Below are 24,562 nucleotides of genomic sequence, written 5' to 3'. Positions count from 1 at the left end.
CATGAAAACAAGGGTTGGCGAAGGCAGGGAGAACGAAGGGAAACTGCTCATCCCTTTTACACCGCACTGGTAATTATGTGCAAGAGAACATCCAGTTAACACTTGGTTTTGTCCACGTGAAGCCAACCGCTGACCTAATTTAATGCCTCCGGGTGTGCCAGCTAACAGCCTCCTGACTGTTAATAGGCTGGAAAGAAGCACCAGTTCCCTACTGCTTTCCCTGCATATTCCCTCCACTGTACCACCTCTCCTACTGTGAAAGTAAAAAAAGATTAATTCACTGGACGACACCACCTCCTGAGGCCCTCGTCTTTAAGAGAGGGCCCTTAACAAAATGCAGGAGTATATCCAAGTGGTGTGGCAAGGTGATGGCTTTCCAAGTGAGATCGGCATTGTTGAAGAAGATTCAATGAGCTGTGCACATACTCGACTCTTCAACCACCTTGTATACTGCAGTTATACAACTTTTGACTAAAAGAATGAGCATTTTCATATTTTTTGATTCTGAAGGCCTGCTGTTGAGTGGATTGCAATTCTCTAGTAAGTCTTGGTGTCCATTAAACTAGTTCTGCTGCCACAAATAAACCACATCAAAATCTGTAAGTGATGTCCCTCATCCTGCTATAAAAAAGCAAAAACCTTAAAGCCCACAAAGCTTATGAACTTGAATAGTCAGTGGTGTGCACTGTGCCTATTGAATTTTTTGCATGTGATTAATAACGTATTGATTCTGTGTGACACATCTGCAAGGCACTTACAACACGTGTTAATGTCAGACAGCAATCTCTGTGCTACGATAACCGAGCAGTGCTCCAGTGCAGGGAAGAGAAACAATAAAGGAGCCATTTAGTGAAGCAAATGTGCAATAAAAGGTATTAATTCATTATTTCAAAGTAATTTTTTCCTGGGGATAAATCATTCCACCCTCACCTGTTCAACTAATTCTAAATTTAGCCTTAAATTTACTGAGTTTACTAATGCTAGTGTTCAGGGCTTTCCCTTAATTGAAGATTACTGTACTTTTTCAGTATGTTTTCCAACTAGGTAAAAACCAGATATATGTGTAAGATTGCATGTTTTTGGAAAAACAAGCAAAGTTTTCCATACCCACTAATGGCTTTGATCAGCTTTGTAACCAGGCTGTTGCCACACCTGCCTAGGCCACCTCCACACAAAGATGGAGTTGTGTTTTTATTGCTTCTATCCATTCATCTTAATTTAAACAATAAGTGAGGACAGATTTCTATCCCACCTGTGGCAGCTGTTTAAACATGTCATACAATATCTTATTCCCACAAACCTAGATCCCAACACCACTGGTGGAGGAGAACAATCCTCTTTCTTCTTCTTTGTTCCTGTGCCCCATCTGCGTAACACCTGAATTTTTTGCTAGAATAAACTAATGGATGGAAGAGCTGTGCAACATGGTACCACGGGTGGAAAACGGCCAACCAACTTGTACCAGGACAACAGCTATTACATGCACGTGATCAGCAGTGTTAGCCCCATTACTACAGGGCTATAAAGTCTGAGAAGGTTACAAAGCCCTGAGGACAGAGCCATGAGCTCTAAAACTTAATAAGATTAAGCTACTTTTGATTTCAGTCTTGACTTCTCCTTCGTGCTGGCAGTAATTATCAGCAAAAATATGAATCAGTGATGGAAATGAGCTGTAGACTTTTAAGATGTGGAGCTAAGGTGGAGCAACGACCCTTGCTGCTGCACCGCGGTACTCGGGTGACTACAGTGCTCGTCCACGGCACCACTGCTCACAGGCCTTCAGCCATCAGAGATTTCCTAAGCACCCTGAGGTTTAATCTACTGTTGCTGTTTTCCTTCCTTCAAGAAAAAAAATGGAACCGAAACCTCAAGTGTATTAAGTTTCACACAGGAAATAAAATTGAAACTACTGATACGGCAGAGCGTGGGGGGTTTCTGCAGAGGATATGCTAAAAGAAGAAGTGGCAAACTTGATGAACAAGCTCACAGAGAGTGCAACTTTGCAAAACAGGTCGGTGAACTGTAGACTTTCACACACACACAAAAAAAGCGAAGCTGTGTAGACACTATGGTATTTATTTGCTTTCATGCAGCTGGTGCCAGGTGCTGGCTTGCACGGCTGGACACTGGCATTTTTTGTTTAATCCCAGAACAGCCTTGGCTCGATCTCCAGCTGCAGCTTCGTCCTCTGAGCTTCCATGACTGGCCGGAGCCACTCGCCGTGCTCCCGGAGGGCATTTCAGAAGGAATACCACTATGTCCTACAGGCCTCTCAATGGGCATTATTTGATCAAAAATCACAAATTTTTGATCGCTACCCATCTGTTTTGAAGGTCCGAGTTCGAAGTAAAACCTTTGGTCCTGACCACTAAACCAACATGCTTTTAAACATCACATGATTCAGGCTGATTCCCAGTCAGAGGTGTATTTTCAGTTCACTTTTGCCACGGACCTCTGACATATACAGAGAGGTGCGCTCATTTTTATGTCAAGATATGAAAACCAAATAGCGCCAGAACAAATACTTCACTTTTCCAAGGAAACTAACATACAAACCACTTCTGCATACCATGGTCTGCAAAGTGCAGAGCATACACCAAGCACAAACAAAACCCTGATCCCACACACTACTTGGACAAAAGCCCCACCGAATTCACTCTGGAATCACCGCCTCCAAAGGGAATTTTGTAAGAGCAAGGCTGACTCCAATAGAAGAGACAAGTATCTGCAGTCCTACCTTTATACCAGTGTCAATCCCGCAGGCTACAGGTACTTGCTTTTCTGTTGGCTTTTGCAGGTAAGCATCCCCAAACATAGCATGACAATATATAAACAGCCTGAGTATTTTTCTCCATCCTTATCTTTTCAAACAAATACCAGCTGATGGCTGCTTGACTACTAGTCCTAGCTTGACTACTGTAAACTTAACCTGCTCCTGTTGACTGGTTCAGAGATGCAGTTCATAAAGCTGAACAGTTGAGGATCTTTCTTAGTGCAATTTCATCTAAGCGAACACGCTTACACTAGATACCAATGTGGCACATTAACCTTTAATATCCAAAGCTCTTTTCATCATGACTACGACTGTTTTTCATAGGGATTTTTTTTGTGTGTGCAAAAGCTAATTACAGACAGGTGGGAAACTGTTTGCAGTTCCACCATAAATGATGGGTACGTGACAAACAGCTGAGATAGCCGTAAAAACAACTCCATATGTAAACTAATGGTAGAAAGCAAGAGAACTTCCTTTGGTTTACTTTTCTGGATTTTTGTAAGGAAGTAACATGCGTACAAGAGCTACATAAACTTCTGATAGTTTAGCAGAAGCAGAAACCTAGGTGATTCAAAGGCAGATGTATTGCTTTAAATTCCTCATGTGAATATTATCTGTCTATTAAATTTGACTGTAATCTATAGCTTGTGTACTGCAGGAAGAGTGGAGGAGAAGGGACCTTCAACCCTACTAAGCAACAGTATCTTCTGCTACTATATTCCCTCTAGCTGGCACAACACCTTTTTCACATTTGAAAGAGCAACCCTCTACATCATTTAAGGAGGATCTGTAGGAGGAGAGAGAATGGACGTGGTTATAGAAGAGGGAGGGCAGCAATCATTAGAAGTATATGAAAGCAAGTCTGTCCTGTTAAATCTGGATTTTAGAATCCTGCCTTGCATAACAAGGGACAAAAAAGACTTTTGGTTGCTCATATTTAGTCTTTCCTCAATCCACTACGGTAGCCCCACTTGTAAACTTTACTTTTGACAGAGCCTGATGGGAAATAACATGTTTGCATAAGCAATATACTTCTTGCTGATAAAGGAGAGACATGAAGAAAAATCACCTTATCTTGGCAGACTTGAAAGAGCAACCATATAAAACTATTCCTGTATTTCTTTTTCCTGGCAATTGGGAGTGTCTTTTTTTTTTTTCTGCAATAGCTAGATCATTGTTGAAAATCCCCTAGACTGATACGGTGAATCTGAGTGTGGGTTTGCTTTCTTTCGCCACAATTCAAATAGCATTATTCTGACAAAGGGCATTTTTTGGCTAGCATATGGGCCAACGCATGAAAATTTGCTACCCTATAGAGCTCGCAGATGCCCCTCTGCATGTCCGAAGCTCTTTGGCAGACAGCTGCAGGGCTGGGAAGGCATTTGGCTGAGGAGCAGATGCTCTGTGCAGCATTAACTCCCTCACGTGGTTACAGCCGCATGAGGAAACCAGCGCGTAACGGCAGAGCCAGGGCAGTTGGTGACTCACTAAATCCTAAATACCCCAAAGCTCTCTTCAAGGCTGCTGGAGAATGGGATTTGTAACTGAAAGGGAAAAAAGGTGATCTTTACTTTTTAAATACTTATTGTCCTGACATAATTACGCATCAAACTCTTCAACTGATAACTTCATTTGGCACTTAATGAAGTTTTGAAGAGATCTCAAGTGAAATCCTGGTAAAAATTCCAACTAATTTCAGAGATACCCAAATTTCACCTACTAATCTCATCTGAGGTTACCATTTATATCTTGATTTCAATCCCACATGAGTAAAACCCCTGTAACTTCATTGACCTTCAGGAGGTCGCTCCTGTTCTGTGCTGGTATGAATGAGAGTGACTCCAATGGGGAGCAAGGAGTTAACTGTACAATCTCTGAGCAACCCGTCCTACTGCTTCACTCCTCTCAGGTTGAACAATTTCTCCTTATAACCAATCTGAATTTCCCTATCAGACAAAGAAAGAAGATGAGGAGGAAAAGGGAGAAGAGGATTAACACCAAATGACAAGACAATACCAAATGGAAGGCTCAATCTTCATATTCTGAAACTGCACGCATACAATACAAGCAGTTGGAAAGGAAAAAGATACAGAGGGTGTGTGCGGTGAGTGACAAATGGGTAAGCTCCAGGTTAAGTACAAAATAAGCAACAGTCACTGGTGGCAGCGTATCAGATGATACTCATTTTATTGTCAGAGTAAAAACATATTCCTTTAAGAAAACCAAACAAAAAACCCTACTGAATGTTACAATGCATGCCAAGCAATTATTGCTTTCCACAATGTGTCCTGTGATGCACTGTGCCACAACAAATTGGCATATGGTGCTCATTCAGGGTATGTAACTCACACATTTGCAATAGCTCTACAGAGCTAATAGTTACTTGGACTGTAGTTAATTTGGGGGGGGGGGGGGGGGGCTTAATTTCCCCATTGCAATGCAATAAACATCATGCTTATTATTGTATTATTATTATTTTTAAAAATAATAAAATAACGTTTTTAGTGGCAGGCAAGTCCCATTTAGACCTGAAATCCCTTGTATGCTAGGGAAATTAATTCAGACAACCTCTGGCATGCAAAATCACATAAATAATTGGTAAATACTACCTGTGGTCTTCTGGGTCCAGATTTGCCTGATGCCAAGAGCAATCAACTCCTTTTTGGCTGCAAAGGACAGGAGGGCACTCAATACCTTGCAGAAACCACTCAGTACCTGGCAAAAATCAAGCTTTCTGTGTGCCAGCACCCCATGAAAGAGCAAACCCTGAAGCGCATATGACAGAAATGGTTCGCTTCTGTTATGAGGGAAGGCAACCTCCTAGAAAGACACAGAGCCAGCTCTATATAAGGTGCTGAATACTCTCCCGGCCTGGGAAAGGTGCACTTCCTACGTTTACCCCACTTAAAAACCAGCTCTAACTCTCTTATCGAAGGAGGAAAAAAAATAACAAAGCATCTGTCTTTCAGTGAGTCTGCCCCAGAGCAGGAGTAGACTGGAAATCCATTTTTTGTCATTAATAAGACATCAGAGATGCTTAAAAGCAGGGATCGAGCAGTGGCAGAAGAAACCGTGTGCGATTACAAGAAATTTCTTCTCCCGTAATCAAGATTACTCAAATGAGCCTGGGCTACACCACGACTTGTGAGTACCACCAAGAGAATATGGCTTCAGAGTGCTAATGGAGCTTTCCATCATACCGAGATGATTTAATGGGGGGGAAAATCCTATATAGACAAGGTCTACATAACACTTGTATACATTTTAAATAGCACTGAAGCCAGTGCTATTCATTAGTAAAAGTGGATCAGTAAGATAGAAGTGGACCATTGGGATTTTGCCCACATAGGGACCCAGAGCTACAGCAGAAGTGCCATGGGTTTCAAAGTCAGCAGGACTGATTCCTGAAAAAGGGGGTCTGACTTTGATCCTGTTTATACCATGATAAAGCAATAGCAATGCTACTGGAATCAGCAAAGCTGTGCTGGAGTAAATCGCTTGAGAATTAGATCCTGAATTTGTATGTCTTTGCAGCTAATTTCACAGGTATAAACAGCACTAATGTCTCAAAATGTGACTTGGAAGGAAAAACATAAATAAACGTCTCACCCTACAGCTCTATTGCTCTCTGATCCCCGAGGAGGCAATTATTCCCTTGGTGATGTTCTATACAGGCCAAATACAATGATAGCCAATACGAATATTTTATTCACGGGTTCTTGCTTTATAAAATGTTAATTTGGACTGTGTGGCCTCAAGTGTTCTCTTCAGTGCTTAACACAACAGGTTCCAAATGGTGACCGGGGAATACGGCCATGACCTTAGCATGAACAGCAATGCTGCTCTGCCTACTTCCTCACCTTGATTCTCCTGAGCTGTTTAACGTCAACTGTGGAAGACAGCTGAAATTGTGCCTGAATTAAGACTGCCAGGGTCTGACTTGCACTCTTTTACTGTTATTCTCTGGAGTCTTTGCTACTGCTCACAAAATATTCTCCATTTCTTCAGAAATATCTTTGATTTATTAACATTTGTTGCACTTCACTTACCTACCTTCCTCAAGGAATGTACTCGAGAAAGTGCGGAAGTACATAAAAACTAAGTATAGCTCAGACCTTTTTCCAATCAAAAGTGGCATTCATCTATGCAGAAATGTCAAAGTCTTCATTTCACCCAAGGAGATAAAACCAGCATTTAGGTAATAACCACCTTCTCCTCAACGCAAAGACCCTCCCTCCAGAGAAGGAAATGCTGCCTTTGTCCAGATCCCATACGCTCGTTCTCTTGTCAGTTAATTCATGACAGTGTTAGCTAGATTTTCATTATAGGGTATTATTTGTAGCTGCTGTTTTCATGAAGCAGCTGTAATAAACAAGCAAGATTTATGTTCCTTTTTAAATTGCTTGAAATAATTAGGGTTATTAAATTTAGGCTCTGAAAGAACCTACTGATTTCTCCATTTTTTTTAATAAATATGGAAGCTACAAAGCGATCTACCACCACCACTCAGGCTTGGGCCAGAACAGTATGCACTCCATATACTATCCAAAATGTGTTTTGGATGAGGAAATAATCTAAATTCTCCAAACAATCTTTTAAAAGTAAATTATGGTTGTGCTGAATTGTTTTAACAACTGCACTGTGTGCTATTCTTCTCCAGCCTAAACTCAGAAAGGACTTCTTTTTATTCCTATTCTGGTCTATACAGATGCAAATGGGCACCCTGGATCTGGATCATGCTGGTAGGCCTAATGGAAAGCAGGACCAAAACTGAGACCCAGACCCAGATCAGATTTTTGGAACTGACTTCCTAGCTTGATGATTTATACTGCATCCAACTATTATAAAAGCCCTGACCCATGTCAGGCATTCAAATACCAAACTCGGAGCTTGTGGTTTGCTCTCATCTCTGCATCATTTACTTTTTCCACTCATTCACCCTCAACCACATCTTGCTGTATTGACAGTCCAGATACTTGAAATAAGTAAACATGATGCCCTCCCCAACCCAATTTGGCCACTTCACAGCTACTTCTGCATTTCAGAGCCTGATCCAACAAACCTGCTTCATGACAGCACTGGACAAACATCCTCTAAAAAGCTTTTCACTCATAGGTTGGGGGTTTTTCTTGTTGTTTGGTCAGTTTTGTGATTCATCAGCTCTACAGTATTTTTCTTGGAACAGGTACCACCATCCTGGCAGTCCAGGTTTCCTTAGTGCAATGGGAAAGACAAGTTGAAATACCAGGGGCCATGACAAAACTTAGCCTTAGGGGTTCTACAAGAGGGGACTGATGTCGAGCAGACGTTCAGCTGACTACAGCCCCAGAAGAGGTGAGGAAAAGATCATCTGCTGTGGGAAAGACCACATAGTGCCATGCATAGAAGAGATAGAGCGACAATATATTAATTGTGTAACAAGAAACGGTACAAAATGAAGACAAGGAGAAGGCTAAACCTGTCAGTTTGTACATTGTGAACTTTTATAACTAGAGGAAGGAAAAGTCAGGGAAGGTAGGCAAACAAGAACGGTGGAGCTGGGAAAGGAGTCTGGAGTAATGTGCAGAAGACAGTTGTAATAGGTATCAAAATATAAAATTGTAAATACTTCTTTGCTCTATACAATAAAACAGTAACAACTTCTATGTAAATGATAAAATCCCAGGGCATTTAAATAAGTACAGAGGCATACAGTCTTAAATCATTCCTGGCTAAAATAAGCAAGTGGTATGCAATGGGATGGGGATTTAGTGCTGGAAGTATAAAGCCCTACATTCTCAGGACAGCAGTGACATTGCCTGAGGAGCAGCTAGCTGCAAAGCTGTGAATCCAAGAAAGACCTAAAGGTGACTGCAGGTAAGATTAGCCAAGTTACAGAGTTTCTCTTGTGATGCTACTGGGTGATGCAGGAGAAGGGTCAAAGGCTAAGCTATTTCTGGATGTGTACATATGAAGGGATGATATGGAAATCTAAAGCATAATGCTATGTCAAAACCACAGTGGATACAGTATGAGCTGTTCAAGTCTCCACAGATTAGAAAGGAGATAGAAAAATTAAAGGAAACACAAATAAGGACAATAAAAATGATCTAAGGAGAGAGTAAGAGAGCTAAATTAATATGGTCTATAAATGAGAAGACTCCTGGGCTGAGATCCAGCTATAAATACCTTCAAGGTACTGTGTGTAGAGGAAGGTAATTAATCTAGCTCAAAAGATAGTAGGACAAGAAGCAATTGCTTGAATTTAGGAATGGAAAAATTCAGGATATATAATAAGAAAAAGTTATTTGAAGAGACACATCTGCTCAACAGGGCAGGCTCCCAAGATGGTAGCCAAGGCACACTTACTGTATGCAACCAAGAACAGGCTGAATAAGGAAGGGGCTCTGGGAAATGCTGCAGTCACAGCTTTCTACAGTCCAAAGAGATCACCACAGTCCAACTTACTGATCTCTTAGTCTCTTTCTTTATGTTATCTGAAAGTTATCTGAAAGACTGCTCCTCTATTTAAAAACCCCAACACCCAAACCTATATATCCATGTAGTGACAATACATCCACAACAGAGCTCAGAAATCGGGGTGCGCAGCACTCTGATGTGCAACGCAGGTAACAACAAAAACTGCTGACCCAACCCGCAGATTATTCTGAGTACCTCAACATGAAGGTCAAAGGCTGAAATGGGAACTACCTCATGTGATACTCATGGTCTTCCCCAGCCTTGTGTTAAGAGATCTTGCACGGAAGCTTTTAATATCACTGCATAAATTATGTACTTGGATTTATGATTAGCTGAAAACCAACACTAGCAGTATTTAACAATCCTCAGGAGCTCTAAAATACACTTGCATTAAGAAAATAAAATAAAAATCCCAAAACATTTGCAACAGCCCTTACAATTTTCAATGACAAATGGGTATACACAAATGTGAGGAATATAAAACCCAAGTACTGTTATACCCCCCCTTAAACATATCCCATCCCAACTGCACTCACCAGTCGGGACTTCTGTCCCCTCCTCAATGTAGATGGGCAGTGGTGATTCCTCCATAGGATGAGGCACTGATGGAAAGTAATGAATTGTGGTAGTATTTGTCGCAAAGTGACTACAATAAGACGGTCCCTTTCTTATCATTAAAGCTACGTATGGCTGGTTACTGTCACAAAGAGTCCTTTCCCAAAGTGGTCACCTCCTGTCGCTGTGACCAGTCCGAGTCACAGTCCTGAGGAGTTAATCCCCATGGAGCATTTACCACCACAGGAGTCAACCCCCTCTGAACAGGGCCTGGGAGAGGTCCCTGTCCTGGGGGCTTCACGATCCTGCCATTTTGCTATAGCCTCGCTATTCCCATCCCTGGAGTTCAACTCTCGTTTGGAAACTCACACAGTTGAAGAAGCCGAAGGGAGCCAATGCACAGACAGGCACAAATAGAGTTATCGAGTCAAAGTCGTAATATTTCATGCACAGAACCAGAAGAGAGAGGCTCTGATGCTCAAAGCTTGCTGTTAGCTGTTGAAAAGCCACAGCAGGTGATGGAAGGCTGCACCGCAAATGGCCTCCGGACCACAAACTTTTCATTACTCATTCATTTTGGAGTATATGTATTGGACTTAGGAAGCTCCCGATTATTTGTTTGTGGTACTGAAATCTCCAGGCAAAACTCTTCAGATCTGCACTACACGCTTATTCTGCAGCTTCCAGACACCATATAGTCACTGCTGTAGGGTTCATCTGTTTGGGTTCTTCTCTATTTGGAAGCTTCTTCCTTTAGAGGTGGTTTTGTTGCACTATTTTGCATTTAAAATCCCTGGGACGCATATGCTTCACAGGCTTTTCAAGAGGGTTGAATTTCCTACACTAGGATGAAATAATAATGAGCTACAAATGTTGAAAATGGTCATAATCAAAAGCCTTCTGGAATTTTTCCTTCTCCGTTACCTTTTAAAAACGATGATTTACCTTCTCAAAGATACAAACTCTTAAGCTAGTCTCAGCTAGGATTCCAGCTGCAGGGAAGGAGGTTTCTTTAATCCTTTGTGGGGTGTCTTTCACTAACTACCGGCTTTTTTTTTTTTTGAAAGATTGTCTTATCATATCCATAAAACCAGCCAAAGAACACTTGTGGTTTAAAGCTATTAATAAAGCGTCTTACAACGTTTCTGCTAGAAACACAACCAGAATAAAGAGTGTTTTCAACAGATGCTTGACTAGCAACAGACTTAATATAAACCCCACACTGGTCCTTTGTGGGATGCAAAGGGCTGCCAGTTCCCTGCCCTTACTTAAGCCCACCCGTTGCTCATGTGGAAGATGAAGGGAAGCACAAGGGGAGAGGAAGAGCAGAACACGGTTGCCTACAGAACTACAGTACAAGCCACAGAAATCATGGTCTACCGGGGTGCCTTGCGCAAGCCACTTTTATCTAGAAGCTGAACTAACATTCCAGCTCAACAATGGCAAAAAAACATTTGTTACCACACGGCGTTTTGCTACATATTAACCAGCAGTTGCTACGCAAGCATAATGGAGTGCTGCAATTCCGAGATATATGTTATTTTTCAAAAAAAGACAAAATGCTGACTTATGGGAAATCAGCCTGAGGTGAGCGCTCGCAGGATTGCCATGCCACTGGACGCAGTACATGCTTGGAAGTTATGCAAAGCAGGCCCTGCATTGGCAACAATGCAGTCGTTTTCCTTGCTAAGCTAATTTTGCATTAAGGCAATGAGTCTTCATCTATGCAGCCCCTTAAAACATTTAATCAGATTTATTTACTAGGAAGAAATACCACAGCAGAGCTTCCTATACTACTCAAGAGTTTTCAAATCTGAGATCTGCAAACCAGGTCACTAGGTGGTGTGGAAAGAAACTGTTGTATTTTTATGACATGCAGCTTTCTTGGTCCCATGAAGAATACTGTACCGGGCTCATCCAGACCAAGCAGTCAGTCTGGAGCCAAATGCTTTCAACAAAACATTTGCAACAGTATTCACCAATGGCTGGTAGCATTTACATTTATTTTAATGGGTATCACCATAGGTTGTAGAAAAGGCCTGAAATACCTATATGCTATTTGAGGCCAAATACACGTATACACACTCTCTCTTACCCACACGTATACATGCACACACTAGTACACACGCACGCAAACAAATGGCTCTATAGGCAGAACTTGGATTTTGTAGGATCCAAGGCAGAGAAGCTGACTCGTCACAGGGTCTGGGATTCAGGGACTCTGGGGTGCTAAAATGAGCTCTCACTTATGGGTCTCTTCTGTTTTGGGCAAACCACTTCAGTGTCATCCCTTGAGGATTTACACACCAACTTTACGGGTACACTGCTTAAATGTCTGCAAAGTGCTTTGCAATGGTTTCTAAATTCTGCAGTGATAGGCACAGAAGAACTGCAAGGTAGGTTTAAGATAACAGTTGCTGAGCATTATTACTGTATAACTACAGCCTATTTTTACATGCTCTAAACTTGGTCTCTAGGAACAGATGGTAAATGTTCAGTATTGAACATTTTAATGAGCTTTATAACCCTTTTGTAATTTCATAAACAAGAACAAATAACACTTACGTGAAGAAGAGTCTCTCCTGAATGGATTTTCTCTTCCTGTTTGGAAAAAAAAGAAAAAGAAAAGGCAAAAAAGATATTTTAAAGGAAAAAAAACGGGTCTAGCAAGCTAAGTCAGACATGTTTCAATGTTATCATGCATAGTGTTTTCTGAATTTCATCAGTATGAACTCATATTTTGAAGAACATCAAGACACTGAATGTACTACTAATGCCAGAACAGAAAATTTCTCACCTGTTACATTCTATGTAAAACATCACAGAAAATTTTACTATATCTGTCTCAAGAGCAAGGAAATTACACTGCAGCAGTGAAACGAAATGCAAATGCCAAGTGATCTGAAGCAAAAAAGGAAGAACTTTTAACTACATTCCAGCTCACTGATAACCCTGTGGCTTGACGTATGGGTTGCTCTCCTACCTATGGGCAGCCTACCTACACCGACACCCTAAAGCAGGGCACTCCTGCTGCATTTTGGCGCAGTATGATTGTTTTTCCACGCCAATGCTCAAGCACCAACCGCATTCAAATCCAGGTCAGGCAGCCACGGCAGTGAAGGCGTTCTTCAAGGCTGTGACCATTCTGGGTGACGGAGAACCACAACAGGAAACCCAGTAACTGCTAAAATGCACGAGCCTTCCCAACAGCCCATGGGTCTCAACAGCCACCCTCCTGCAGCCGCATGCCACCCGCCCTGCTGCCTCCCACCTAAAGCTCCCTGGCTGGACGTGGACTTGATTCATGCGCCCCCTCCACCAACCCAGCTGGTGGGTCTGGTGGATGCTCTTGGAGCAGGGTTTAAGGTCAACCCCGAGTGGCTTTTTGCTGGTGTAAATCTAGACACATTGGAAAAAAAAAAAAAAAGAGAGAGACTGATGTAAATACAGATGCTGTAGAACACCAGCCACAGTTTCAGAGTCACAGACTGGCAGCATGGTAGCCCTTCCAATGGCAGTTTTAGGGGGGAAAAAAAGACAGTGAAGAGTAGCAGTTTCACTCAATTTCTACCACATTATCTTATATCAATATTAGCTACTCTGTAAGCAATTTAAAGGGTATTGCCTCGAGTTTACATGCCTTGGCATGACACTCAGCTAGCACAAATCAATTAAATCCATGGCACTACAACAGCTGAGGATTCAAGTAAATATGCATGTATCGAAGAAATTCAGCAAATATTAAATCACTGCATTTTCATCCTCACGCTTGTCTTCCAAATGCCAAGGACCCAATCCTACAAGCAGCCCCCTCCCAGAGTGGCATTAGAATAAACTTGAGTTCTGTGTATGGAGCACTTTACGAGGACTGGACTCAGGATTACTCTAAAAAACATAACCCAGATCCATTCTGATCACGTAAATTAAGTTAGTGATGAGAAGAAGTCAAAGGCACTAATCCTATTGGATAATCTATTCCAAGCTTCACTTCTTAAATGATCTACTATTTATTAGTGTGACCAATCAAATAAGCATTACTTGCAAAAGGTTTTAACTACCATGGCTTTCCCATCCATTTTTATGTGTTGTAATATGGTTAAATTTAAAAGAAACAAATCAGCATAATCTTTTCAGAGTCATTTGTCAGCATGATTCAAAGCCTGGGTAGGGCACCAATGTAGAGACCTCCCTTACTGGTGGAACTGGCAACGTTGCTGTAGGGGCATTGGGGCAACATTGCCCTATTGCCCATTGGGGCAAAACTATCGGGCACTGGAAAACCTAGAGGGGGCAAAATTAAAATAATAGGGGGTTGCTGCTGGGTCTTGAGGTGCATTGATGATAATCCTGGGAGCATCGCTGCCTGGGAAACATGGCAGCCTGCTAAAGGCCTTGAGTCTGAGAGTCTCTTTGGAAACTCCCAGCCCACAGGCCTTGGCTAGAAGCCACTAAGATGTAGCTCAGTCTTGGTTAGGCAGAGTATCGATTTAAGGACAACTCATTGAAATATTTGCAACAACTAGCTGTAAGACAAGATCCTCCCCGAGGCTTTACAAACAGAACCGCGCTCAGGCATGGGAGGTTTCCCACGCACCGTGCAGCAAGAGTAAGCCAAGCTAAAGTGTCCTCATATTTTTCCATGACAATGTTGCACCTCTTTTCATAGAGCACTTCACACAGACTGAAGCCTCCTGTCACAGCCCAAACATTTTACCCCTGGAGTTTAAGAAAACTCTAGGCAACTCACCCAAAAGCTACAAATTAGTGACTACCAACAGAGTAGTATGCCAAATTGTGCTCCTGGTTACAGCGAAGTAAAATAAAATACATATTGGTAGCATTTGGAGCATTCCAAATTTCTACTGGATTCTGCAGCAGTATCCCTAAACAAACAAACAAACAGAAACCCCCAGGATTTTGATCTAGCACCCCCAAGCATGCAACCACCTTCTTGGTACTCGCAAACGTCCCAGTGCCACCTGCAATCTCCTGCTTATTGCAAAGCATGACAGCAAATAACCCTGACACCGCACAGTATAAGATGCGGGTTAATAAATTACAGCAAGACGCGGCCTTTCCTCTCTCGGCCCCCCCGCAGGCTGGGGGTCTGGCTCCCGCCCCACCCGCGGCGCAGCGCTGGGACCCCACGGGGAGGGAAAGGCGGCTGTCGCCCTCCAGTGGGTGCAGCCTCAAAGCAGCCCAAAACGTGAGAGAGGTGCGAAGGGGAAGGAATGGAGAAGGTGAGACGCAGGCAAATAAAGAGAGAAGACAGAAAAAAAAAAATATATATATATGCAAAGCAGACAAGAGACAGCTGAAGAGGAAACATAAAGATGCTATCTCTGAAAGTGCCAAAAATAAAGTTTCCAGTGTCAGTCTAACCAGGGCAACAAAGACATCCTCCCGCCACACTCGTGCTTCAGCCTCGACGTACTCCGGGAGAAGGACACTGTCACGCTGCTGGCTGCCTCGACCGCTCACACATTTTGCTTTAAACAAATCCAACAACCTTCAGCGGAATCTTTCCGTAACACTCGAGCAAAGGTAGGCAATGCCAAAAAGCAGTCAGCTTGCCCAAACGCAGACCCAGAGGTAAACACCCGGCTGTCAAAAACCATCAGGGTTTTCACCAAAGCCTCTCCCCTCCAAATTCCACAGCAGCAGGTGTTAATGGGCTGATTTACCCTCAAACCCAAAGCCATAAAATCTAAACCGGTAGCAACTGTCATCCAAGCCCCAAATTACACAGCCGATGACATGCCCCCCGATCAGGGCTGCCGCACTTTTTTGCTAGTCCAAAACTCGAAACATTTTGACATGCAAGCAATAAAAAAAAAAAAAAAAAAAATTGCAGTTACCAAAATAGCACTATCAACGTAACCAGCTCCTCTCGGCACATTTTCTTAATGCCTTTCCCAATACGGTTAAAAAAACGGTAACTAACCAAAAAACTCCATCTTTACACCTTGGCACAAACTGCGCTGGAATACGTGTGGGGTTGTATTTCTTTGTGTTTATCTGGATCCTCTCGCACTACTTTTTTTTTTTTTTCCCCATCGGTGCTTTCCTTTAAACGTAGCTCTCATTAAACAGCAGAAATCAGCTTTTACAATTTCTAAATACAAAGTTTTGCCACTCTCGGAGCTGCCTAAGGAAAACACAGCCTGCCTTCCGTTCATAAATAATACATACTCTGCACATTTCTTCGCCTGTGTGAAATAAATGCTCCCATGTTCTTATATGGAAACCTTGCAAGTCCTCCCACACGCCGCCTGTTAGAATATCAGGCAGAGATGGGCATTCATTATCTTAAAGCCAGTGGGTGAAATTTGGGTCCAAGTTACCCTGGGACGAACCCAGAATTATCGCCCCTTCGCACCACGCTGAGCTCGGTAACCTGCCCCGTGCAAGTGCCCGTGTTTTTCTTCCAAGCCCCAATCACAACTTTGATTTCAGCATGCCAAGGATCAACAAAATACAAGGAAAACGAGGGGGGGGGGGGGGGGGGGAGAATGGAAGAAGCAGCCAGTGGTATTACCCTCCAGGTAGGCCCATTAGCATCAGATGTAGCACTGCCTGTACCAGCCTCTTCATTCGAGGTTAGCGCACGGCAGCCAGAAAAAATACAGCAGGGAGAGGTGGGAAGGCGAGGGAAAAAGGGCACAAATAGCCCGGGAGAGAAGCGTGCTCCGTAGATGCGCTGGAGGCCCGCCAGCGAGTGGGTAATTGCCGCAAAGTGTTATCGCGAAAAAAAGTTAACGCAAGGTGGGGGGGGGGGGGGTGTGTGAAAATAACCGCTGGAGGAGGAAAAAACCCGCGGGGGGTAATGAGACAGCTGGGGGGGGAATGAATAAATAAATAAAGGGGAGGGGGGGGAGCGCGCCCGGGGGCACCCCGAGGCGGCGCGGACAAAGGGAGGCCGCCGCCGCCCCCGGCCCGCTTCGGTTCGGCTCGGCTCGGCTCCGCTGGGCGCGGAGCGGCGCGGAGCAGCCGCCCTTTGTTCGCCGCGGCGGCGGGGGGCGACCCGCGCCGCTCCGCGCCAGCCCCGCCGCCGCCGCCGCAGCAGCAGCACCAGTACCCGCAGCAGCACCAGTACCCGCAGCAGCACCAGCACCAGCACCAGCAGCACCAGCACCAGCAGCCGCAGCAGCCCCGCCGCCCGCCCGCCCGCCCTCCCGGGAGGCGCCGGTACCTGCGTCCGCTGGCCGCGGTGCCTGCGCGCCGCTGCGCCCCTGCGGCGGTGCGGCGCGTCCGGCGGAGCGGTGCGGCGCGACTAGCAGCGCCGAGCGGGAGGAAACGGTAATTTATAAGCGCTTTCTTCCTGACCTCTCGTGTCTGTTGTCTAATGAGGGAGCTTTGAGCATCACCCATCCTGCTGAGTGGAAAAACACCGGCACGGCCTCTTCTTTGCTGGGGAGGGGGGAGCCTAAAGGAAGGGGTGTGGGGGAGGAGGGGCCATGCCGCAGACACGGCGGCGGAGCTGGGGCTGGCTGGCGGCCGCGGAACGGCAGGGAGGGGCGGGCGGGTGCGGGGCAGCGGCCGCCGCCGCCGGGGGGGCCGCCCGGGGCCGCCCGCCCTCCCCCGCCCTCCCCCGCGGGCAGCGGGGCCGGCCCCGGGCCGGCCGGGGCGGGGAGCGGAGCGGAGCGGAGCGGAGCGGGGCGGGGGGCTGCCCGCCCGCCGCGGCTCTCCTCTCCTTAGTTTTTAGTTCCGTAAATGTAATTATTATTTTTATCTCTACACAAAGAGCGCCCTGCTGGCGGACAAAGCATCCGGCGGCGCTGCCCGTCCCTGCGCCCGGGCCCCGGCTTCGCCCCTCCGCGGCCGCTTCCCCCCCCCCGGGAAGGTGGCGAGGGCTCGGCTCTGGACACGGTGTCGCTCAGCCAGGCTTTTGGGGCATTGGGTCTCGGCAGCCGTCTCCCGCTGGAGGAGGAGACGCCAGGGATCGCGGCCTGGCAGGTGCCTGGGAGACCGGGAGCTCTCGGCTCTTCGGTCGCCTCCCAAAAGAGCAGCCCCCGGCCCCGGTCAGCCGCGCTCACAGCTCGGGAGCAAAGTACGGCCGGGGCCAGCAGCAGCAGCAATGAGCAGGGCAACGTTTTGTCCTGCGTTGGGTTTCATTGCACCGAAAGCCGGTGCTTTTCTCCTGCGGGCGAACGGGTATATGACTCAAATATGCCTTTGCTCTCCTGCCTGCATCTCCTCTGGTTCTGTTCCTGAAAGGATCCAGCAGCATACAGACTCGCTAGGCATTTCACATAGCCCCTGCGGAAGACTTACTAAGATCCTCTGTACTGCAAAATGCCGTTGGCATTGTTGGGGCAGAGTAGCAGGGAAAAGGAGATTCTGGGCCATCTGTGTTTCGCAGACGTCCCACGGTGCTAACTTTGTACTGGGAACAGTGGAGATGGACCAAAGACAAGCAAACAGTCCCCACCGCCCTGCGCTCCCAGGCTTTCCCAGTACAAGACCCAACCTTCCTACACCACAAACTATGACGGCAATCGCTGGGTGACACACCTTTGGAGCCCATCATCTATGCATAGCCTGCCAGGGGATCAAATTCCATCACAGCAGCCTCCGGGGAGGTCTCTAGAAAAGGCTGATTTCCTTGGCTGGTTCATGCAAAAGCACAGAGCGCTGCACCCTCCGCGCTGGCGGTACCGTATGCCAAATACAGTGTGCCACAGTCCCACAAGCGATTTTCCCTGACTCCAGCACACTCTGATTTTCCAGTATCCAAGCTGATTTGCAAAGCAAATAGGTTTTTAACTGAAAAATAGATACAGGTATAGGATATATGCGGCTAATTGATGATATATCTCCACTAAACAGCCTGGTTTGAACTAATAGCATGATGTAGTGCATGCTGCCACCTACATCTTCTGGTTCAGGTTTCTTGTGTACTGCAGCTTTGGATTCGTAGCCATCCTTTGCTGAAGGCAACTAGCATTTTGTGAGACTACACGAGGGACCACAAACACAGGCGGCTCTGGCCGCACTAGAGAATGAAGCAAAACATTTCTCACCGGTGCGGCGACGTGTTCAACTGCAGTGAGGATGCCTCGATGCAGAGTAGGAACCGGCAGTCACATCGGTGAAATGTAAGTAGCGGCTGGAGCCTCATCTGTGCTAAGGATCCTGCCAGCACAGCTGTACCACTGACAGCAGTGGAATATTTTGCTCAAGTTCTCTAGAGGAATCAAAGCCTGTATTTTCTGTCTCTGGCTCTCTCTCGTTCTGTTGCTCCTCACTCATTAAAAGAAAAGTCAGCCACACAAAGCACATGGTTGCTCTCTGTGTTTAGGAAAAAAAAAAAATGTTTGGGGTAAAAAACCAAACAGCCGAAGCTGTTCTGAAGTCAGAGGCATGTAAACAGTACCTGGAACTAAGTGGAATAATAATAATAATTAGTCCTTTTGTGTCATCGCTCTCTGCTGTTTCATTATGAGACAGCACAACTTCTGAGAATGTGCCTGATGAATATTTGGGGGAACTCTGCCTTCAGCTGCAGCAGCGTATGGCAGCACTAATGCCTCTGGCTCCTCCGGCTCTCTTATGTAACTGAAATCACAAGTTAGAGCCCAAATTACAAAGCATAAGCATGTGTATAATATTAAGCATATAAATGGTGCCTGAAATTACTACCCTTTTCCTGTAGGTCTGGCTTTAATCTATTAGTATTTTTACTTCTGCAGTTCTGATTTCAGTGTGTGCTGGTGCCATTCATAACGTAATCAAGCCTAACCCTTAAAAACCCAACCATGAAGGCAGTAACCCAAACTTAAATAAGACAGGTCAAAATCACTCCAGTTACAGGTACGTGTAGTTCAAATGACTTGTATACCAGATCTTGAGTGTATGCAGTATTAAGATACTATAGAAAGCAGAATATAATATCCCTGTGGCTGCTTTGCAGACCAGGCAGCGCGGCAGGTTTTTGCACCCCAGCCCAAGGCATGGGTTAGCAATCACCTTCCTTTGCGTTTTCGCTCTTTCTTGGAGACTATTTTCGCCATTAACATGCTGAGCTGCTTTCTGGAGTTTTAAGGTGTTGGGCGTTGATACAATGAGCGCCTCTTGTATCTGTTTAATCCAATAACATAACTCTCTTAATCTCCACGTCTGGGTCACAGGGTTTAAAAAAGACACTGGGCCAAATCTCCAGCTTGGCTATAATGTGTGGAAATCTACCGAGAAGGCACGGAAGTCAGAAGAGATTCACTGTATTTGCACCCTGTAAAAGAGGTTTTGAGGGGCAGGGATGCGAGTGCCTAATTTCGCAGATGGATGCATATTCACACAAGTGTATGGCAGAGTTAGATCAGATTTCTATCAGGTGAGGTGGATAGAGGGAGGGATATCACACCAGGATCTAAAATAAGCTCATTGGCAAATTCTCATTCATTTTAAAATCAAAATGGATTTAATATTTCTTGCTTTTTTCAGGAGGAAAAACTCGCTGCTTTTCAGCGTGTGTCTGCTAAAGGGAACATGGTGTTTCATGGACTCAGGACCAAGGCAGGGCAAGAGCAAGGAGGTTTTGCAGGGATTGGGAAGATTTTACAGAAAAACATTAAAATAAAAAAGGCAAAATTTATCCAGGCATAAAGTCCAGCAGAAATCTAGGGGACAAGTGGACAGCACTGTCTCTAAAGAAGGGTATAAGCAAGAATGGCTAAAAGATGGTCTGAGTAAGTCCATTGCATTAACGATTCTCCAAACACAAATTTCCTATACGAAGCTACAGGGAGGCAACCTTTGGGGTTCCCCTGTATCGCAAAGGATCCTGAGCTTGAAAAAGGGAGGCAGATTTTCTAAGGGATTTGCACATCATGCAGTGACTCTGGATTGCAGATTTTAAGCATTACTAAATCAGGGAATAGAATTGTTGCTATTACATACCAGGATATCTCATTAATCCACACAATCCACTAAGTTGCTGTAGTTTTAGTCTGTGTTTACTTTAGATGAAATTATGGCCTGGACAGTTAATTTTTCTTGGTTTATCCATTTAAATAATATATAAATAGGATATCAAACAGAAATCAAAACATGACCTGTGTTTTTGGCACACTCCCCATCATGTGAATATGCCGGTGATGGAGCCCCGCACCCAGTTTACAAGTCAAACACAAAGGTAACTAAAAACCACAGGTCTTCTTGAAAAGTAGCCCCATTGGCATTAAATTTTCTGATTTTAATGCTACAGGTGGCCTATTTTGCTTATATTTGATTCTGCCTGGCCGTTACGGGATTGCCTCTACTGGTCCTTTCCTTACATCAAGCTAATTACATATTAACTTGAGGCACTCAGCAAGACTGAAAGGCTGGAGCGGGTCCTTTCTGAACACCAGTTGAGTTTAGAAATGCCAGTTCCTTTACAGGGGCTGTTTCCTAAAGTGAGGGGGAAACCCAGAGGAACCAAACAGCCTCGAACCAAAGTGGTCACGCTGGCTTTTGGAAAGAGTAAAGCGTCTCAAGTTAATTGACAGTCAGCTACCTGGAAGTAAAAAACTCTCATATATCCAAAGGTTTTCACCAGGATTTTCAAGAGCTCCTGAGCAATTTAAAGTCCTTGAAAGGAATGCACTATAGAATGAAAAATATAGGTATTACCAAAGAATGTCTCCAAACTGAAAGCCAGCCAGTTTCATAAAAATGAGCTAAAACCCAATAACAGGTACTCTGTCTCCTGCTGGATGCTGTATGAACCGTATGTTTTGCATTTTTGAAGTCACTTCTAAACCAATGTTTTTTTCTTCACTGTTGCTGTTGGGAAAAACAGTTAAAGAACTATGCATAAATGAGGTTAAAGTAATCTAATTAAAAAAATAAACAGCATGCTTTCCTCTTCAGTTCATATCCAGTCATTTGGGATCGAACTTTAAAAAAAATAGATAAAAATTCAGAACGATTTTGAAGGCCGACTGTTTCCCTTTAAGATTAATGATAAACATACTTGTGTGTTCAAGGGAGAATAGATCCAGTGTTATGTAACAGGATAAAGAAACAAAATCCTTTTTCCTTAAATTAAAATAACCAGTATGTGTGTGGATTTTAGTCAATCACCGAAAATTCAGGAAACCCATTTTCTTTCACAATTGCATTCCACATGCTAAAATTGACATCTTGTAACTTTTAAACACAATCACAACAATTAAAGACAAAAAAGATTTGTTTTTTCTGTTCAACCACGCTTTGCCCATAGAGGATTGTTCCCCAAGGAAAATTCTGCAGCACTTGCCCTGTGCAAAACTTGCGCTCATTTTCTTATTTTATGTGGCATTAGTAAATCCAGTTATTGCACTTCCCAGTTTTTTTTTTCTTTTTAATCTGCTTACCTAGTACTAGATATATGGTAACTTACCTCTTTTAATTATTTTTTGCCTGAACTATTACATAACATTTCTTACCAAATCTTCCGATGCCTGCCTAAATTTGCCAAAAATGGGACAAGATCAACAGGTAATGGATTTTTTTTTTAATGTTGGCATTGTTCTTTGCTGGCTCAATCATACAAAATTTGCAAAAAAAACACAAAAGAAAATAATTTTCTACCATATAACCTGCATTTTCCACTGCTGTATTTTACAAAAGCACTCGTACCAGAACTACTGCATCAGAATTTGATACATAAAGTTCCTCTTTATCACATGAATTCAATTTTCCAAAAGGAGGCAAATGATACTATTAATAACCAAGATACAAGCCCTGAAAAGGCTAAGTCTCTGAATGTACTTGCTGCAGAAAAAAATGTCATCTTGTTGGATCTAATTCTGGAGTCATTATTTGACACAATGCAGAACAATTTGAGATTTGCATAGAAAGGCACTGCTGAGTTAAGGTGATACTCTTGCATGAAAGAAGCATGTATGTGCTTCACTGAGCTACTCAGAGCCTTGTCTGCAGACTAAAGTACATCCTGCTTACATTGGCATGTCCTTGCACATGTCCACACTTAACATTTTCAGTACTGAAAGTAAAGCTTCAAGTCTGGGCAGTTTAAGTGACATTGCCTCAGTGGAGTAAGTCCTCTGTTAGTGCTACACCCGTAGCACAAGGTGTGCTTGGAGAAGATGCACATTCTGAACATGCCTCTTTCCCTGCTAATAACATACCCATGGTGCTGCAGCTAAATATTCTGCTGCTGCGTGGCCTGCAGAGAGACTTCCTTGGCCTCATGAGCAGAACAGCTCCTGCAGAGCCGAGATGGTTGCACGGGTGGTGCAAAGGCGATATGAAAGGTGAGAAACCATAGGAGGACATAGGCTAGGAGATGGGGAGGAAGTTGTGGCACACCAACTCTGAAAGCAATAAAAAGTCAGCAGGGTCTGAGGCTGCCATGCAGAACCACGTCCATTTCCATTTGGAGCTGGTCACCGAGCTGGGCAGGCTTGGCCTGACCACATCCCAGGTGACAGTGGGCATCGCAGTGGAAAACAGTCCAGAAATTTATGGTGGTGAGCTCACTGATGCAGTCTAGCCCTCTCAACTTATATGACTGATCCAGACAAGCCAATGGATTAAACTCACCGAAGAGGAAGAAGAGCGATCACTCGAGTGAATTCATACATGCTTAGATTTCTTTTTATTTGCTTATGGGTCCCTCTGCTCCCTTCCCTCTCAAAGTGATGGTGAAACACTTATGAAGAGTGTATAAAAATGATTTTAAAATACCTAGTTTATTCTGACAAATTACATTGGCAGGTGTAGGCAAACACTAAGAGAAAAGACTGTAAGAAACAAAACCATTCCCAAATGCATGCTTTTACCAGTTCAGACAGATCGAGTTTCTAGCTAGGTGAATTAATGCACTGCAAGCAGAGAGGGAAAGAGCATCAAATGCTTGAACGTCCAGAAAAAATAGAAAATTTCAAATAAACCCTGCAAGCCATCCAGTAACTGCTCATCCAGTTACATGATTTTAATTAACAAAACTGGAAAGCAAACATGTAATATAAACTTAAAAACACAGCGCTTCGGTTTTCCGGACTACCAGTCCAAATGCAAAACGAATTGCTTGCATCTGGTGGCAGGGGAGGCAGAGCCGGCTTTGGGAGCTCCGCTTTTAACTGGCAGAGCGACGTAGCAGCATCCACGGTGCTACCCACTCACGGTGGGTCAGACAGCTCCCGGCAGGTCCATGCCCGCTGTCCTCTGGCACAGCCTGGGCACAAACGCTTGGAGCATTGCCTGCATGCTCCGAAGGGGATGCCTCTGCCTTCACCTCCATGGCAGCACGTCGCTCCGTAGGGCAGCAATGTCACTGAGGAGAGGCCAGCAGCTTGCAGTGACTTGAGCTTGGGTGACCTTGAGCCTCCCTAAGCAGTTACCTTTTCTGGGCCCTTGGCATACTCTCAAGTGATCTTTCAGCCAGAATCTCTGCTGCCTAAAATAAATTCAGCAATATTCACTGCGGCATCCCTGCACTTCTCTTTTGGGATACCTGAATCTTATCTCCCAACCTTGGCAGATGCAGGTTTTGGAAAGTTTACCTGGGTGCTTCCTGGGCAATGAGCTCCTGTCACCTGGAGGCCAGGGTGACTCACTTGGTGTTGTTATGAGGAAAGGCAGAATTTTAAGGAGTTTTCTTGCCTGTCCCTATATGCTGACAGCGTGCGTATCTGCTGTGTTGTTTAGAAGCAGCCTTGACAATGGTATTTTTACAAGGCGTTTCCTCCCCACCTCCTGAAAGAGTGACCCGTTTAGGAAGAAGAGAAGCTGGACTGAGGGGGATTTCTTCTCTGACCTTTTTCAAATCTTCATTGTAGGGCCTGC

The 24,562-nt window shown here is 44.4% G+C and overlaps 1 protein-coding gene across 10 annotated transcripts in view; it reads right to left on the bottom strand.

Moving 5' to 3' along the window:
• The window catches only part of SLC6A6 (solute carrier family 6 member 6), a 100,247-nt gene that overhangs the window by 36,188 nt on the left and 39,497 nt on the right, over positions 1 to 24,562 (bottom strand). For 4 of the 10 annotated variants that reach the window (XM_075713429.1, XM_075713435.1, XM_075713436.1 and 1 more), the window contains 3 exons: positions 12,353 to 12,388; positions 9,769 to 9,834; positions 5,383 to 5,439 (listed from right to left, as the gene is read on the bottom strand). The exons of 1 other annotated variant lie outside the window; for it this stretch is intronic. In XM_075713429.1, coding sequence (XP_075569544.1) covers positions 5,383 to 5,439; positions 9,769 to 9,823 — 112 coding nt within the window. In that variant the 5' untranslated portion in view covers positions 9,824 to 9,834; positions 12,353 to 12,388. Of the gene's footprint in view, positions 1 to 5,382; positions 5,440 to 9,768; positions 9,835 to 12,352; positions 12,389 to 17,113; positions 17,136 to 24,562 lie in introns of those variants that run through there. 5 more of the 10 variants (XM_075713433.1, XM_075713437.1, XM_075713431.1 and 2 more) reach the window with 4 other exon arrangements.

Source organism: Pelecanus crispus, chromosome 7 (assembly GCF_030463565.1).
Source record: "Pelecanus crispus isolate bPelCri1 chromosome 7, bPelCri1.pri, whole genome shotgun sequence".
NCBI classification, from domain to species: Eukaryota; Metazoa; Chordata; class Aves; order Pelecaniformes; family Pelecanidae; genus Pelecanus; species Pelecanus crispus.
Note: the sequence above shows the minus strand (reverse complement) of the source record. Positions and strands in the feature narration are given on the sequence as shown.